At 45.2% G+C, this 17144-nt stretch overlaps 1 protein-coding gene across 3 annotated transcripts in view; it reads left to right on the forward strand.

The window, feature by feature from the left end:
* LOC129867431 (lysine-specific demethylase 4B-like) overlaps positions 1–17144 on the forward strand; it is an 84575-nt gene that overhangs the window by 51686 nt on the left and 15745 nt on the right. For all 3 annotated transcript variants that reach the window (XM_055940824.1, XM_055940825.1, XM_055940826.1), the window contains 5 exons: positions 2434–2650; positions 11160–11239; positions 11727–11782; positions 12065–12173; positions 16696–16881. In XM_055940824.1, the coding sequence (XP_055796799.1) occupies positions 2434–2650; positions 11160–11239; positions 11727–11782; positions 12065–12173; positions 16696–16881 (648 nt within the window). The remainder of the gene's footprint in view (positions 1–2433; positions 2651–11159; positions 11240–11726; positions 11783–12064; positions 12174–16695; positions 16882–17144) is intronic.

The following is a 17144-nucleotide window of genomic DNA, read 5'->3' on the forward strand; positions in this document are numbered from 1 at the left end:
GGTAGGGGGGGTACAAACCATACAAACAGGTAGGGGGGGTACAAACCATACACATAGGTAGGGGGGTACAAACCATACACACAGGTAGGGGGGTACAAACCATACACACAGGTAGGGGGGTACAAACCATACACACAGGTAGGGGGGTACAAACCATACACACAGGTAGGGGGGTACAAACCATACACACAGGTAGGGGGGTACAAACCATTTTTTATTTTATTTTTATTTTATTTTACCGTTATTTTACCAGGTAAGTTGACTGAGAACACGTTCTCATTTGCAGCAACGACCTGGGGAATAGTTACAGGGGAGAGGAGGGGGATGAATGAGCCAATTGTAAACTGGGGATTATTAGGTGACCGTGATGGTTTGAGGGCCAGATTGGGAACTTAGCCAGGACACTGGGGTTAAGACCCCTACTCTTACGATAAGTGCCATGGGATCTTTAATGACCTCAGAGAGTCAGGACACCCGTTTAACGTCCCATCCGAAAGACGGCACCCTACACAGGGCAGTGTCCCCAATCACTGCCCTGGGGCATTGGGATATTTTTTAGACCAGAGGAAAGAGTGCCTCCTACTGGCCCTCCAACACCACTTCCAGCAGCATCTGGTCTCCCATCCAGGGACTGACCAGGACCAACCCTGCTTAGCTTCAGAAGCAAGCCAGCAGTGGTATGCAGGGTGGTATACACACGGGTAAGGGGGGTTACAAACCATACACACGGTAGGGGGGGGGGGGGGGGTACAAACCATACACACGGGTAGGGGGGGGTACAAACCATGGACACAGAACGTTACAATCGGACAACAGTGGTCTTGGACCCAGTCCAATTGGCATACCGCCCCAACAGATCCACAGATGATGCAATCTCTATCTATTGCACTCCACACTTCCCTTTCCCACCTGGACAAAAATAACACTACGTGCAGATTACAGAGAGTCATGTTAACCATGCTGCATACGCTAAATGGGCAACAGATGCATGAATGAACAGAGAGAATGAAAAGTTGGTGTTTAAGCTGCTAGTTAATACATATTAGTAGACATAGAGGCATCAGACCATTAGACCACCAACTATGAGTGCCATCAGTTTTGACTAAGACTTCTGATGGAAATGTTTCAGATGAATGTAATCTGGACACATTTGTGGGAGTGGTCCCGTGTTCAATATAGATTTTGGGGGGAAATGTGACCACTCTAAACTCCACCCAGTGTAACCTCCTTCCCCTGTTTCATCCAGCCCCAGAATATATGTAACCTCTTCCCCTGTTTCATCCAGCCCCAGAATATATGTAACCTCCTTCCCCTGTTTCATCCAGCCCCAGAATATATGTAACCTCCTTCCCCTGTTTAATCCAGCCCCAGAATATATGTAACCTCCTTCCTCTGTTTCATCCAGCCCCAGAATATATGTAACCTCCTTCCCCTGTTTCATCCAGCCCCAGAATATGTCTAACCTCCTTCCCCTGTTTCATCCAGCCCCAGAATAGGTCTAACCTCCTTCCCCTGTTTCATCCAGCCCCAGAATATATGTAACCTCTTCCCCTGTTTCATCCAGCCCCAGAATATATGTAACCTCTTCCCCTGTTTCATCCAGCCCCAGAATATATGTAACCTCTTCCCCTGTTTCATCCAGCCCCAGAATATATCTAACCTCTTCCCCTGTTTCATCCAGCCCCAGAATATATGTAACCTCCTTCCCCTGTTTCATCCAGCCCCAGAATATATGTAACCTCTTCCCCTGTTTCATCCAGCCCCAGAATATATCTAACCTCCTTCCCCTGTTTCATCCAGCCCCAGAATATATGTAACCTCTTCCCCTGTTTCATCCAGCCCCAGAATATATGTAACCTCCTTCCCCTGTTTCATCCAGCCCCAGAATATATGTAACCTCTTCCCCTGTTTCATCCAGCCCCAGAATATATCTAACCTCCTTCCCCTGTTTCATCCAGCCCCAGAATATATCTAACCTCTTCCCCTGTTTCATCCAGCCCCAGAATATATGTAACCTCCTTCCCCTGTTTCATCCAGCCCCAGAATATATGTAACCTCTTCCCCTGTTTCATCCAGCCCCAGAATATATGTAACCTCCTTCCCCTGTTTCATCCAGCCCCAGAATATATGTAACCTCCTTCCCCTGTTTCATCCAGCCCCAGAATATATGTAACCTCTTCCCCTGTTTCATCCAGCCCCAGAATATATGTAACCTCTTCCCCTGTTTCATCCAGCCCCAGAATATATGTAACCTCCTTCCCCTGTTTCATCCAGCCCCAGAATATATGTAACCTCTTCCCCTGTTTCATCCAGCCCCAGAATATATGTAACCTCCTTCCCCTGTTTCATCCAGCCCCAGAATATATGTAACCTCCTTCCCCTGTTTCATCCAGCCCCAGAATATGTCTAACCTCCTTCCCCTGTTTCATCCAGCCCCAGAAGGACTCTCTGTACCCATCCGACAGCCCCAGTGCCCCCAACCACCCCCACACTCCCCGCTGCGGCAGCCGCACCCACCCGCTGGTCCCAGAGATGTGCTTCAGCGCCGGGCCGGACAACACGGAGCCGCTGCCCTCCAACTCCCACACGGGAGAAGACTGCACCAGCCCGCTGATCTCCTGCTCCTCCTGCAGCCTGCAAGTCCACTCCAGTAAGTAGGCCCACAGAAAGATAGACACATTGATATTGACTGATACAGACAGGCAGGCAGATTGCCGGACGGACGGATAGATGGGTAGAAAGGCAGGCAGTCTGTTTATCAGTCAGTCAAAACAATCGCAATGTCTTCTATAGATCAGTCAGTCAAAAACAATCGCAATGTCTTCTATAGATCAGTCAGTCAAAACAATCGCAATGTCTTCTATAGATCAGTCGGTCAAAATAATTGCATTGTCTTCTATAGATCAGTCGGTCAAAATAATTAACAGTCAGTCAAGTCTCCCTCCATGTTTACCTAAGAGGATATTTACTGTTCTCCCCAGTCTGTACCAGCCAGTCAAGTCTCCCTCCATGTTTACCTAAGAGGATATTTACTGTGTTCTCCCCAGTCTGTACCAGCCAGTCAAGTCTCCCTCCATGTTTACCTAAGAGGATATTTACTGTGTTCTCCCCAGTCTGTACCAGCCAGTCAAGTCTCCCTCCATGTTTACCTAAGAGGATATTTACTGTGTTCTCCCCAGTCTGTACCAGCCAGTCAAGTCTCCCTCCATGTTTACCTAAGAGGATATTTACTGTGTTCTCCCCAGTCTGTACCAGCCAGTCAAGTCTCCCTCCATGTTTACCTAAGAGGATATTTACTGTGTTCTCCCCAGTCTGTACCAGCCAGTCAAGTCTCCCTCCATGTTTACCTAAGAGGATATTTACTGTGTTCTCCCCAGTCTGTACCAGCCAGTCAAGTCTCCCTCCATGTTTACCTAAGAGGATATTTACTGTGTTCTCCCCAGTCTGTACCAGCCAGTCAAGTCTCCCTCCATGTTTACCTAAGAGGATATTTACTGTGTTCTCCCCAGTCTGTACCAGCCAGTCAAGTCTCCCTCCATGTTTACCTAAGAGGATATTTACTGTGTTCTCCCCAGTCTGTACCAGCCAGTCAAGTCTCCCTCCATGTTTACCTAAGAGGATATTTACTGTGTTCTCCCCAGTCTGTACCAGCCAGTCAAGTCTCCCTCCATGTTTACCTAAGAGGATATTTACTGTGTTCTCCCCAGTCTGTACCAGCCAGTCAAGTCTCCCTCCATGTTTACCTAAGAGGATATTTACTGTGTTCTCCCCAGTCTGTACCAGTCAGTCAAGTCTCCCTCCATGTTTACCTAAGAGGATATTTACTGTTCTCCCCAGTCTGTACCAGCCAGTCAAAACAATCGCATTGTCTTCTATAGATCAGCACCAGCCAGACAAATGAACATGTTTACTTTAGTCAACTACTAACCAGACAAAAACAGTCTATTTTCAACCAAGCCCTCACCAAACAAACAAATCAGTTCCAGGCAGCCAATCTGTACCAGCCAGTCAAGTCTCCCTCCATGTTTACCTAAGGATATTTACTGTGTTCTTCCCAGTCTGTACCAGCCAGTCAATATCAGTCAGTCAAGTCTCCCTCCGTGTTTATCTAAGAGGATATTTACTGTGTTTGTTCTCCTGTCTGGTTTTTATTCACAAAGCTAATGGTCTGTAGTGTTTGCACGGCGTATTTATCTAAATTCCCATTATGTATTTTCACCCCCTTGGGTCCAAAGCGGGGATTTTTCTCTCCACAAGGATCAAAATGCCAATCAAATTGTTCTAGCTAATTTACTGCCGCTCACCCTGAACTTCCCAGGATTGTTGTGCTGGTGTCTCCCAAAACTGTTCTCTTGCCCAAAAATAGGTAAAGGAAGTAGTTTTGCGCCTCCTTCTCTACTCGCACAGCCTAGGCTGCGTAGCCAATTAGGCTAGCCTCTGTATGATGGGGAGGGGTTAGCATGCAACACACAGGGAGCGGTTAGACTAGAATGGCGAACAGTGGTCACTAACCTCGATTTCGATAAGTCTGCGGCGAAGGACATACTGCTCAACCTGGACCAGGCCCAAATCCCTAACACTAGTAAAAAAGGAAGAGTCAGCATTAAAAGCCAGCGTGCGGGGATACATGACGAGACTACGACGGCGAGTGGATCAACCGCTTCTACCCTCCGTTCTATTGGCGAACGTGCAATCACTGGAAAATAAACAGGACAAGTGACGTTCGACAATATCCTATCAGCGTGGTCTGAAGAACTGTAATATCCTATGTTTCTTTGAGTCATGGCTGAACAAGGACATGGAAAATATACATCTAGCTGTTTATTTCTGTACATAAGCAGAACAGAACGGCAGTGTCTTTTTGTTAACAGCTGGTGCACAATCTCTATATTAATAAGGAAGTCTCAAGGTTCTGCTCGCCTGACTTAGAATACCTCATGATAAGCTGTAGACCATACTATTTACCAATAATTTATTTATATTTTTCTTAACTGTCTATTTACCACCACAAACTAAAGCTGGCACTAAGACCACACTCAACGAGCTGTATAGGGCCATAAGCAAGCAAGAAAATGCTTATCCAGAGGCTGCACTCCTAGTGGCCGGTGATTTTAATGCAGGAAAACTAAAATCCATTTTACTTCATTTCTACCAACATATCATCTGTGCAACTAGAGGCAAAACAAAACTACAATTCACCTTTTCTCCACACAGACACTCATACAAAGCTCTCCCTCGGCCTCCATTTGGCAAATCTGACCATAACTCTATCCTCCTGATTCCTGCTTACAAGCAAAAACTCAAGCAGGAAGTACTAGTGACGCACTTAATGTGGAAATGGTTAGCTTCCACCCCCAAGTCGCGAGACTGCCGAACAGCTTCCACCCCCAAGTCGCGAGACTGCCGAACAGCTTCCACCCCCAAGTCGCGAGACTGCCGAACAGTCTTATAATCAAATATCTACTTGGAGTATTTGCATTGACCCCCCCCACCCTTTGCTAGTTTTTTTTGTACTGACTCTATACACATACGCTACACTGACACTCCAACGAATCAAATCCAATTTTATTTGTCACATACACATTGTTAGCAGATGTTAATGCAAGTGTAGCGAAATGTTGGAGACCAACTCACCAATGCCTTTTCAACGCACACACTACATTTACATTTAAGTCATTTAGCAGACGCTCTTATCCAGAGCGACTTACAAATTGGAAAGTTCATACATATTCATCCTGGTCCCGCCGTGGGGAATGAACCCACAACCCTGGCGTTGCAAGCGCCATGCTCTACCAACTGAGCCACACGGGACCACACTACATACGCTCACACACACACATGCATATTGATGCCACACACTCACATATAGACACTTTCACACTGCTTCTACTTTATTATCTCTCCTGATTGCCCGGTCACTTTGACCCTTCATGTACATGTTACCTCAACTACACTACCTTGTACCATTGCACATTGACTCGGTACTGGTACTCGTTGTGTATAAAGCCTTGCTGTTATTTTATTGTGTAACTATTTATTTATAAATCTTTAGCAAATTTTTGTTACTTTTTAACTCTGCGTTGTTGGGAAAGGGGCTCGTGAGGAAGCATTTCACGGTAAAGTCTACACATGTATTAGCTTGCGACACACAGGGAGAGGTTAGTGTGTGACTGTGCAGCCAGCTAAGTGACGCCACTCTGAATACTGCAGAACGGTCTTGGAAAACTTTGCATTAGAGCTATGTGGCATTTTTATTTTCATTTAACCAGGACATCAATTGTGAATATTGGCTGCAAAACCTGGCTGCAACCAACAGAATCCATATCATAGACAGTGAGAAGTATTAGTTGAGTTCCATAGTACTGTCCACTGTACAATTAATTTGCTGATTTTCAACCCTCCAAAAATCTCATTCTTCTTTGACCATGATAAATATGGCTTACTGCCAACAAATTACTCCAAATTGGACTATTTCCCCAGCTTTGGTTGAATTTAAATACAGTACGATCTTACCATGTGTACACACACACCTCCCCAGCAGCTGTCTGACCCGTTTCGTCCGCCCCCGTGCCGGGGCTACGTTCGGCCCTCACCAGCTGCGGAGGTCAGCAGAGGTCAGGTACGGACATGCTGTGGAGACCAACTCACCAATGCCTATCACCACACATCTCTTTGTACCCTAGGTCCCCGAGGACCTGCAGAAATCGAGGGCGAGGAAGACAGGGCTGTAGAGTGCCAGAACAAAATCCTCTCCTCTCACCCCCCCCCCCACTCTCTCCTCTCACCCCCCCCCCCCCCCCCCACTCTCTCCTCTCACCCCCCCCCCCCCCCACTCTCTCCTCTCACCCCCCCCCCCCCCACTCTCTCCTCTCACCCCCCCCCCCCCCCACTCTCTCCTCTCACCCCCCCCCACTCTCTCCTCTCACCCCCCCACTCTCTCCTCTCACCCCCCCCCCCACTCTCTCCTCTCACCCCCCCCCACTCTCTCCTCTCACCCCCCCCCCCCCACTCTCCTCTCACCCCCCCCCCCACTCTCTCCTCTCACCCCCCCCCCCCCCCACTCTCTCCTCTCACCCCCCCCCCCACTCTCTCCTCTCACCCCCCCCCACTCTCTCCTCTCACCCCCCCCCCCCACTCTCTCCTCTCACCCCCCCCCCCCACTCTCTCCTCTCACCCCCCCCCCCACTCTCTCCTCTCACCCCCCCCCACTCTCTCCTCTCACCCCCCCACTCTCTCCTCTCACCCCCCCACTCTCTCCTCTCACCCCCCCACTCTCTCCTCTCACCCCCCACCCCCACTCTCTCCTCTCACCCCCTCCCCCCACACTCTCCTCTCACCCCCCACCCCCCCACACTCTCCTCTCACCCCCCACCCCCCCACACTCTCCTCTCACCCCCCCACACTCTCCTCTCACCCCCCACCCCCCCACACTCTCTCCTCTCACCCCCACCCCCCACTCTCAAATCAAATTTCTTTATATAACCCTTCTTACATCAGCTGATATCTCAAAGTGCTGTACAGAAACCCAGCCTGAAACCCCAAACAGCAAGCAATGCAGGTGTAGAAGCACGGTGGCTAGGAAAAATTCCCTAGAAAGGCCAAAACCTAGGAAGAAACCTAGAGAGGAACCAGGCTCTGAGGGGTGGACAGTCCTCTTCTGGCTGTGCCTGGTGGAGATTATAATAGAACATGGCCAAGATGTTCAAATGTTCATAGATGACCAGCAAGGTCAAACAATAATAATCACAGTAGTTGTCGAGGGTGCAACAGGTCAGCACCTCAGGAGTAAATGTCAGTTGGCTTTTCATAGCCGATCATTGAGAGTATCTCTACCGCTCCTGCTGTCTCTAGAGTAGAGGTTGACTGATTATGATTTTTCGATACCAATTATCGGAGGACCAAAAAAAGCCGATACCGATTAATCTGACGATTTTTTAAATTAAAATAAATATTTTTTTTGACAATTACATTACTGAATGAACACTTATATTAACTTAATATAATACATAAATAAAATCAATTTAGCCGCAAATAAATAATGAAACGCGTTCAATTTGGTTTAAATAATGCAAAAACAAAGTGTTGGAGAAGAAAGTAAAAGTGCAATATGTGCCATGTAAGAAAGCTAAAGTTTAAGTTCCTTGCTCAGAACATGAGAACATATGAAAGCTGGTGGTTCCTTTTAACATGAGTCTTCAATATTCCCAGTTAAGAAGTTTTAGGTTGTAGTTATTATAGGAATTATAGGACTATTTCTCTCTATACCATTTGTATTTCATTAACCTTTGACTATTGGATGTTCTTATAGGCACTTTAGTATTGCAAGTGTAACAGTATAGCTTCCGTCCCTCTCCTCGCTCCTACCTGGGCTCGAACCAGGAACACATCGACAACAGCGAACCTCGAAGCAGCGTTACCCATGCAGAGCAAGGGGAATAACTACTCCAAATCTCAGAGCGAGTGACGTTTGAAACGCTATTAGGCGCACCCCACTAACTAGCTAGCCATTTCACATCGGTTACACCAGCCTAATCTCGGGAGTTGATAGGCTTAAAGCACAGCGAAGAGCTTCTGGCAAAACGCACAAAAGTGCTGTTTGAATGAATGCTTACGAGCCTGCTGCTGCCTACCACTGCTCAGTCAGACTGCTCTATCAAATCATAGACTTAGTTATAACATAATAACATACAGAAATACGAGCCTTAGGTCATTAATATGGTCGAATCCGGAAACTATCATCTCGAAAACAAGACGTTTATTCTTTCAGTGAAATACGGAACCGTTCCGTATTTTATCTAACGTGTGGCATCCATAAGTCTAAATATTCCTGTTACATTGCACAACCTTCAATGTTATGTCATAATTACGTAAAATTCAGGCAAATTAGACGGCCCAAACTGTTGCATATACACTGACTCTGCGTGCAATAAACGCAAGAGAAGTGACACAATTTCACCTGGTTAATATTGCCTGCTAACCTGGATTTCTTTTAGCTAATTATGCAGGTTTAAAAAATATATACTTCTGTGTGTTGATTTTAAGAAAGGCATTGATGTTTATGGTTAGGTACACATTGGAGCAACGATACGCACCGCATCGATTATATGCAACGCAGGACACGCTAGATAAACTAGTAATATCATCAACCATGTGTAGTTAACTAGTGATTACGATTGATTGTTTTTTATAAGATAAAGTTTAATGCTAGCTAGCAACTTACCTTGGCTTCTATTGCATTCGCGTAACAGGCAGGCTCCTCTTGGAGTGAAATGTAATCAGGTGGTTAGAGCGTTGGACTAGTTAACTGTAAGGTCATTGAAAATAAGAATATGTTCTTAACTGACTTGCCTAGTTAAATAAAGATTAAATAGGTGTAAAAATATATATACAGTGGAGATAAGTATTTGATACACTGCCAATTTTTCAGGTTTTGCTACTTACAAAGCATGTAGAGGTTTCACTTCAACTGTGAGAGGCCGAATCTAAAACAAAAATCCCGAAAATTACATTGAATGATTTTTAAGTAATTAATTTGCATTTTATTGCATGACATAAGTATTTGATACATCAGAAAAGCAGAAGTTAATATTTGGTACAGAAACCTTTGTTTGCAATTACAGAGATCATATGTTTCCTGTAGTTCTTGACCAGGTTTGCACACACTGCAGCAGGGATTTTGGCCCACTCCTCCATACAGACCTTCTCCAGATCCTTCAGGTTTCGGGGCTGTCGCTGGGCAATACGGACTTTCAGCTCCTTCCAAAGATTTTCTATTGGGTTCAGGTATGGAGACTGGCTAGGCCACTCCAGGACCTTGAGATGCTTCTTACGGAGCCACTCCTTAGTTGCCCTGGCTGTGTGTTTCGGGTCGTTGTCATGCTGGAAGACCCAGCCACGACCCATCTTCAATGCTCTTACTGAGGGAAGGAGGTTGTTGGCCAAGATCTCGCGATACATGGCCGCATCCATCCACCCCTCAATACGGTGCAGTCGTCTTGTCCCCTTTGCAGAAAAGCATCCCCAAAGAATGATGTTTCCACCTCCATGCTTCACGGTTGGGATGGTGTTCTTGGGGTAGTACTCATACTTCTTCTTCCTCCAAACACATTGAGTGGAGTTTAGACCAAAAAGCTCTATTTTTGTCTCATCAGACCACATGACCTTCTCCCATTCCTCCTCTGGATCATCCAGATGGTCATTGGCAAACTTCAGACGGGCCTGGACATGCGCTGGCTTGAGCAGGGGGACCTTGCGTGCGCTGCAGGATTTTAATCCATGATGGCATAGTGTGTTACTAATGGTTTTCTTTGAGACTGTGGTCCCAGCTCTCTTCAGGTCATTGACCAGGTCCTGCCGTGTAGTTCTGGGCTGATCCCTCACCTTCCTCATGATCATTGATGCCCCACGAGGTGAGATCTTGCATGGAGCTCCAGACCGAGAGTGATTGACCGTCATCTTGAACTTCTTCCATTTTCTAATAATTGCACCAGCAGTTGTTGCCTTCTCACCAAGCTGCTTGCCTATTGTCTTGTAGCCCATCCCAGCCTTGTGCAGGTCTACAATTTAACCCTGATGTCCCTACACAGCTATCTGGTCTTGGCCATTGTGGAGAGGTTGGAGTCTGTTTGATTGAGTGTGTGGACAGGTGTCTTTTATACAGGTAACGAGTTCAAACAGGTGCAGTTAATACAGGTAATGAGTGGAGAACAGGAGGGCTTCTTAAAGAAAAACTAACAGGTCTGTGAGAGCCGGAATTCTTGGTTGGTTGGTAGGTGATCAAATACTTAAGTCATGCAATAAAATGGAAGGTTGTGCGTAGTTGATGTAAATGCTATGAAATAAATAATATATTTTGGTGCCTAATAAGGGACTACTGCAGAACAACCAATGACATGTAGATGTGAGGATTTTTAAGAATATATATTTGTATGAGAATGGAGGATGTGCTTTCATTAATGGAGTCCTTTTCCCATGGCTCAGTAGATTCAGTACCACTAAGTGTAGAAGGCAGACCAGAAGATTCATTTTATCTGTTGATTTATTTTATCTTGTTCTTAACGGACTTGCCTAGTTAAGTTACATTCTCCTCTCTCTCCTCCCTCTTCACTTCTCCTCTCTCTTGACTTCTCTCCTCTCTCTCTCTCTCTCTCTCTCTCCAGGTTGTTATGGTGTTAGTCTGGACACGGTACACAATCAGTCCTGGATGTGTTCGCGATGTACAGCGCTCGCCTGGACAGCGGTGAGTCCCTCACTCAACACAATGCCTTCACCTGAAACAAGTTCCTACAGACTGAAACCGCTGGGCTTTCTTTATTGACCATCTGTTCAACGTTTTGGAAACGTATATGTGGGAACATCGGTCACTCTGAAACAGTACGTCCTTTTGTCTGTGATTGGTCAACAGTACGTCCTTTCGTTTGTGATTGGTCAACAGTACGTCCTTTCGTCTGTGATTGGTCAACAGTACGTCCTTTCGTCTGTGATTGGTCAACAGTAGGGACCTTCCCTTAAAAACGAGGAAAAAGCAGCAATAGTACCGTTTGTCAATTTTGAGAATTTTGAAGCCAGTACACACTTCCTCAGAATAGTCCGAATGAATCTAAAATAACTCAAGTCTGTCATTCGTTTTGGCTGAGGATATCTTAAGTCGCACATTTTGTGAATCCCCCCGGGTCTGTGCCCACTGCCTACCCCACATCCTGACCTCTGTGTTTGTGTTCTCACAGGACTGCTGTCTGTGTAACTTACGGGGAGGGGCTCTGAAGATGACCACAGACAACCGGTCAGTGGCCTTTCCTACCTTCTTAATTCCACTGGAATACCGCTATGTGACTTTAAAATGCATTACTTATGACATTCACTGTGTGTAGTGTTGTCACCATACCAGTATCATAGTGTGTAGCTCAGAAATAAACACGAGACTCTGGGCGACACTGGGACTATCTCCCCCCCAAAAAAACATTCTATCATCATCATAGCCCTACTTGATACTGGCATCGTGACCCTAGGTGTTGAGAACAGTCGGGGGCGCACGTCGATTTGTGTGTCCTCTCCTCTCTACCAGGTGGGTCCATGTGATCTGTGCCATCGCCGTGGCGGAGGCTCGCTTCGTCAACGCCATCGCAAGGGAGCCGGTGGACATCAGCGCCATTCCCGATAGCAGGAAGAGTTTGGTGAGTGGAGAGGGAGGGAGGCAAACTCACCGGGTCATGTTCATTACATACCAAACAGTAGACAAAATAACTAATGCCGAGGAAATACCTGGAGTTGTCCAATAAGAAACACTTTTATTTTTTGTGAATCCTTTTAAAATGTTTTCCCTAATGAACAGCGCCCTGGTCCATTGTTCTTTTGTGTTTTATATATTGTCGACGCGTTAACACAGTCATTTCAGCCAGACACACAAAAACCTTTTGACCTATTGAGGAGCCTCAAAATGCCAGCCAGGAGGCTGGATTGGCTAGGATTAGGCCTATGCACCCCCTAACATGCTCCTAAACTGTAACTACTCTCCCTGGTCTCACACTCTTTCCATCACATACTTACCTATCTTCTCCAACTCCCGTATCTCATTCTCCCTCTTTCTCTCTCAATGTCTCACTTTCCTTGGTCACTTCTCTCTCTCTGACACATTGAATTCGTTTTTTAATGGCGTAGAATGCCCTCAGTGCATCGCTCTCAGTTCATTCACTGACTCATTTAGGTATCCAGTTCAGTTTATTTTTAAACCTAAGTAATTGTAGTGAGTGCAGTACTCTATATATTTTGTACCAATTGAGAACTTTGATCTAATTCCCTGAGATCTGGATCTTCTCTGGAAAATTATTATTTTAGTCTTTTTGGGGTTTATGGCCAGGGCCCAGGTCTGGCTGTACTGCTCTAGCAGGTCCAGGCTCTGCTGTAGGCCATGTGCTGTGAGTGACAGCAGGCACAGGTTATCTGCAAAGAGCAGACATTTAACCTCTGAATTGTGAAGACTAACACCAGGGGCTGAGGATTTTTCTAGAATAGTGGCCAATCCATTGATGTAAATATTGACGAGTGCAGGGCTCAGATTGCAACCCTGGCGAAGGGTTGCTGCATGTATTGCCAGTATACATTGATACACTTAGGTTGGAGTCATTAAAACTCGTTGTTCAACCACTCCACAAATGTCTTGTTAACAAACTATACTTTTGGCAAGTCGGTTAGGACTCTACTACTTTGTGCATGACAAGTAATTTTTCCAACAATTGTTTACAGAAAGATTATTTCACTGTATCACAATTCCAGTGGGTCAGAAGTTTACATACACTAAGTTGACTGTGCCTTTAAACAGCTTGGAAAGTTCCAGAAAATAATGTCATGGCTTTAGAAGCTTCTGATAGGCTAATTGACATCATCTGAGTCAATTGGAGGTGTACCTGTGGATGTATTTCAAGGCCTACCATGCTTACATCATGGGGGAGGGGGAAAAAAAAATATTAAAGTCTGGTTCATCCTTGGGAGCAATTTCCAAACGCCTGAAGGTACCACGTTCATCTGTACAAACAATAGTGCACAAGTATAAACAACATGGGACCATGCAGCCGTCATACCGCTCAGGAAGGAGTCGCATTTTGTCTCCTAAAGATGAATGTACTCTGGGAAAAGTGCAAATCAATCCCAGAACAACAGCAAAGGACCTTGTGAAGATGCTGGAGAAAACGGGTACAAAAGTACCGTACAGTAAAACGAGTCCTATATCGACATAACCTGAAAGACCACTCAGCAAGGAAGAAGCCACTGCTCCAAAACCGCCATGAAAAAACCCAGACTACAGTTTGCAACTGCACATGAGGACAAAGATCGTACTTTTTGGAGAAATGTCCTCTGGTCTGATGAAACAGAAATAGAACTGTTTGGCCATAATGACCATCGTCATGTTTGGTGGAAAAGGGGGGAGGCTTGCAAGCCAAAGAATACCATCCCAACCGTGAAGCACGGGGGTGGCAGCATCATGTTATGGGGGTGCTTTGCTGCAGGAGGGACTGGTGCACTTCACAAAATAGATGGCATCATGAGGGAGGAAAATTGTGGATATATTGACGCAACATCTCAAGACATTAGTCAGGAAGTTAAAGCTTGGTCGCAAATGGGTCTATATGACCCCAAGCATACTTCCAAAGTTGTGGCAAAATGGATAAGGACAACAAAGTCAAGGTATTGGAGTGGCCATCACGAAGCCCTGACCTCAATCCTATGGAAAATTCCTCAGTTACACCAGCTCTGTCAGGAGGAATGGGCCAAAATTCACCCAACTTTTTGTGGGAAGCTTGTGGAAGGCTACCCGAAACATTTGACCCAAGTTAAACATTTTAAAGGCAATGCTACCAAATACTAATTGAGTGGATGTAAACTTCTGACCCACTGGGAATGTGATGAAAGAAAGAAATCACTACTATTATTCTGACATTTCACATTCTTAAAATAAAGTGGTGATCCTAACTGACCTAAAACAGGGAATTTTTACTAGTATTAAATGTCAGGAATTGTGAGAAACTGAGTTTAAATGTATTTGGCTAAGGTGTATGTAAACTTCCGACTTTATGATCGGTCGTGCGATGTTTTGGTATAAATCCAATTTGACTTTTACTCAAGCCATGGTGTTTTTAAAGACATTTTACAACTCTTACATTTATAATACTTTCCAGGTTACTGTTTACACAAATGCCTCTAATTGTTAGGGTCAAATTTGTCTCCATTCTTAAAGATTGGGGTTATGTGTCCTTGATGTCAAGGAAGTAACCTACACTCAGTATCAAATTAAACCGTTTTAATATAGCCAATTCACATTTCGCACTAGTGAATTCAAGCATCTCATTTAGGATGCCGTCAGGCCTGAAGTTTCTTATAGAGCTCCTGGTCAGGAATTGAGGAGTCCAATGGATTTTGATTGTCCTTTATTGCGCCATTCAACTTCTCATGAATTTGGCATTGTTCTGCGTTTGCATCCATTTGAATGGTGTTGTAGTGTGTTAAAATGGGCTGTCCATATGTCACCATTTTGTATCGCTAATTCCTCATTTAGATTTTTATTTATTTACATTTTGCCAGAAGTTGTTTGTGTTTATGGACTCCTCAGTTAGTGTCTGCTGCTTGACTGTATGGGTTCTGAGTGTACCTCTTCTCTCTCTCTCCTTCTTGGTGTCTCTTCTCACATTCTCATTCTCCGTCTCGTGCTCATTCGCTCGTGCTCATTCGCTCTCGCTCGTTCTATCGTCTGTCCTCTCTCTCCCTCTCTCTGTCACTCCGTTTTCTACCCTCCATCTGTTCTGTCCCTCTCCTCCTCCTGGATGGATTGTGTGTTTGCGGTCCGAGGAGCAGGAGAACTTTGGTGAATAATAGATGCAAAACTGTCTGAATAAATCAGGAGTAATTTCTCACTGCGCTAAATGATCTGCATTGATCCTGCTGGCAGGAGGCAATTTCCCATCGCTGCCGCGCTGCTGAACAAACTGCTTTCTTCCCTACTTTTATCCCTCGCTTAATCCAAATAGACTTCAGAGTCAATTGCACAGCCTTTTCAGTGGCATTGTCACAAATCTACAAGTAATGTTGTAATCTATGAAAGGAAGTGAGGACTGTCTTTTGAATAATTTACATCCACCCGCTGTCAAAGCCGCGTTTCCAAAGGCTGTGAAAAATCGTCCCACCCTCTTAATGATTGGATGACTGGGCCTGTCTCTGTGGTACAGGTTTTGTCCTAACCCGTTGATATTTGCTTGTATTCAGAAAAGTGATTCAGTCTGTCCTCCTTTTTGAAAGTTCTGGGATACATGGAAAGGTTTAAACTAATTGGAACGCAGCACAAACCCTCAAAGAACACCACGGTACCTTTTTTAGTTTTTCCTCATGTAAAATAGTCACTATATATCCCAAGTCGAATGGGCCACTTTGCGTCGATTCATTCATTAGTGCAGAGACTGGTGAGCACTTCTACTCCAATTTATGCTCCTTAGCTACAAAAAACTTTCTAGAATGTTTGGCCTCAACCCTAACATTTTAGAGAATTCTGTCTGCAGCGTTGGTTTTAATTTTTTATAAAGTTTACTTTACAATTGAAACAAAAAAACTTGGAGGAAATGTTATGTAATGGCTTTACCCCAGCCGGCAATGTCTGAAGGAAAAAAGGGAAATTAGCAAACAAACAGATAAATAAATCTCTCCCCCCCGTGCTACCCTTTGGTTCGTTCCGTCTGTGGAGTCCATCTCGTGATTCTGGCCAGTGGAAAATATAGTGGGGCCGCTGACATACCTCAGAGCCAGGGCCCTATGGAGGGCTTTGAGGCAGAGAGACCTGCAGGAAGGGGTTGAAAGAGTGGGGAAAAGGAAAGGAGGGATGGTGAGAAATAGAGGGGAGTTAGAAAAATCTAATTGAAAGTGAAGGAGAGGTGGGCGGAAGGAAGATTAAAACAACTGAAGAAGGACCGACAGAGAATGAGATGGATTGATGCAGAGGGAGCAACGCCGCTGCTAATGCATATAGGGGAAACACTGCAACGAGTAACTGTTCATACTGTATCAAATATCTCAAAGTTAACCAACTGATTTTTACAAACCTACTCCTGAAATGTTTGTTTTTTTCTCTGACAATAGTGTATAGAAAAGTGATATTGCCTTTAGACACAGACAAATCTAATGTGTTGATTCTACCACACCTCTCTGGTGTTTCAGAAGTGTGTGTACTGCCACAAGAACACCAAGCAGATGTGCGGGGCGTGTATCCAGTGTTCCCACGACAACTGCTCCACCTCCTTCCACGTCACCTGCGCCCACATCGCCGGTGTGCTCATGAAGCCAGCCGATTGGCCCTACGTGGTGTCTGTCACCTGCCACAAGCATAAGAAGACCAATCACAAGGTACAGTAGGGGCACAACATTGTATAAGGTTCAGGTATTCATAGGTTATGCAGAACATGCATGCTTCTCTGGCATGTAGAATGAAAAATGATGTCTATTCGCCACATTTCTACATGCCACGTTAAACAGCAGCAAAATAATAATCTGTATAATGATGATGTATGATATCAAGATAAGTATCAGCTGCAGTGTTAAGCTGTACGATTTTCTGATGAAGCCTTCTATCTATGCAATGGCCAGGAGTCTGTACTATGTACAGTGCA

Source organism: Salvelinus fontinalis, chromosome 12 (assembly GCF_029448725.1).
Source record: "Salvelinus fontinalis isolate EN_2023a chromosome 12, ASM2944872v1, whole genome shotgun sequence".
NCBI lineage: Eukaryota > Metazoa > Chordata > Actinopteri > Salmoniformes > Salmonidae > Salvelinus > Salvelinus fontinalis.